A 1808-nucleotide genomic window follows, 5' to 3' on the forward strand; every position below is an offset into this window, starting at 1 on the left:
ATGGTGGTTAACAAATGCTAGCCTCCTCTGCTTCCTCCCCACAGTTCTCCAGCTGCTCCTGCTTGGTGGTCGTGACCACCACAGCCTTGGCCTTCAGCTTCCTCCCAGCCAGAGTCACGGTGCCCTCACCCCCCGAGCCATTTCAATACACAGCGGTGACTACAGCAAAAAAAATAAAAAAAAAATTGTCACTACACAGAAAGAACTGCAATCACAAGCTATATTGTAATAAATTCCTACAAAACGTATCCTTAACTCACCTTCCCCTAAGCTCGCCATCTGACACGTGGGAAACTAAAGAAAGAAGAGGTGCGGTAGAAATAAACGCTGGTCCCCTTACTCCTGCGGAGCTGGTCGCGAGTGAGATCTGAAGATGACCCTCTAACCAGGGGCAGAAGTGGATAGGAGCATCCGCCCGGACAGGAGAACGCAAGGGAGTAGAAGCCATCGGCAGAACCTTTAGTTCAGACAACACGATTCTGACGAAAGGTGGAACCCAGGGGCAGCATAGCCAACAGGACTGTGGCCAGAGCGATGACGAGGCGCCGTCGCCCCGGTGCAGCCGAGCTGGGAGTCCTTCCGGGCCAGAGCTACCAGGTTATGACTTGACCCTGAAAAGAAAGCTACTTCCGCCTGCTCCCTGGACAAGTTTAACTGTAAACCGTTCGCAAGAGGGGAGCATCCGCAGAAGAAAATGGAGAGCAAGTGACTGAGGCTGCAAGAGGACTAGGACAAACAGAAAAAGAAAGTAGCCAGAACGCGGTTTAATGCACCTTCCTGGCGCCGAAAAGAACCAGCTGGGTTTTCTCAACACCACAAATAATCACAATCTATCCCAAGGGCTGCGAGTGAGCAGCGTACAGAGGAAAAGGGCCCAGACTCCGAATTCTGATCCTTCTGCTTTGGCAAGGGGCCAGTTTAATCTCATGCTGGCGGACGCCAATAGTGATCGGCTCTTCACGTTGAACCAAAGTGGGAGGCTCCGAGTGTGGCATCATCAGCTTGCATGGCCTGAGGACCCCGTCTCTCAAGGTGCAGTGTTGGAAACTACCTCACTAACCAGAATGTGAATTCTGTGTGCAGGGCGTTGCTGAGTCATCTGGATCCTCATATTCTGTTGTGCCTCCTGGGAGTCGCAGAGACTCTAAGCTGTGCCACTCTTGCTCCCAGTATCGCCACTCGTCAGCAGTCACCCGATAGACCAGCCTGGCGTGTCTAGTTTCCAGTTTTCTTTCTTTCTTTTTTTTGGCTGAGGGAGAGGTTTTTGCTATAGTTCACATGCGCTCGCTAGACTGACAGAGAGAGACAGAGAGATAGAAAGCAAGAAATCACCCCCCCAGGGGGGGATGGCCACGCCACAATCCCTTCTCCTCCATTCTCCTCTCGGGATCTTGGGCACTCACACACACATGCCTGGCATGAGTTTTAAGCCACCAGGTCCGGGACTCGAACCGAGGTCAACTACGTGAGAGTCCAGCGACATAGCCATTACGCTAACTGCTGGTCCCACAGTTTTCAGATTTCTAATCCCTGGCCTGTGCGTGGTCCCTGAACCTCTGGGGGGAAAATCACTGCTTCAGTATATAGGCTTGTCTCGGAGGGTCTTACTGACCAATGTGGTGATAGGACCCTGGCAGTCCTATGGAACCAGCAATGTTGTCTTGGTCCAGCATTTTTTGCTCTCATGGCTCCTCTGATGTTTAATGGCTGTCGTTCTCAGGGGATCTTTGTTGATCTGTGTGCTCCAAATCAAGGCAAGGGGTGGAAGGCCATTTGTGTGTTCTACAACTGGGCTGTGGCCTCTGTGC

At 52.0% G+C, this 1808-nt stretch overlaps 1 protein-coding gene across 1 annotated transcript in view; it reads left to right on the forward strand.

The window, feature by feature from the left end:
• The first annotated feature begins 508 nt into the window (after positions 1 to 508).
• The window catches only part of LOC114007902 (DDB1- and CUL4-associated factor 4-like), an 8840-nt gene continuing 7540 nt past the window's right edge, over positions 509 to 1808 (forward strand). The window contains exon 1 of the mRNA XM_027772070.1: positions 509 to 1032. Within this exon, the coding sequence (XP_027627871.1) occupies positions 768 to 1032 (265 nt within the window). The 5' untranslated portion in view covers positions 509 to 767. The remainder of the gene's footprint in view (positions 1033 to 1808) is intronic.

The sequence above is a fragment of the Tupaia chinensis genome, unplaced genomic scaffold (assembly GCF_000334495.1).
Source record: "Tupaia chinensis unplaced genomic scaffold, TupChi_1.0 Scaffold000251_1, whole genome shotgun sequence".
NCBI lineage: Eukaryota > Metazoa > Chordata > Mammalia > Scandentia > Tupaiidae > Tupaia > Tupaia belangeri.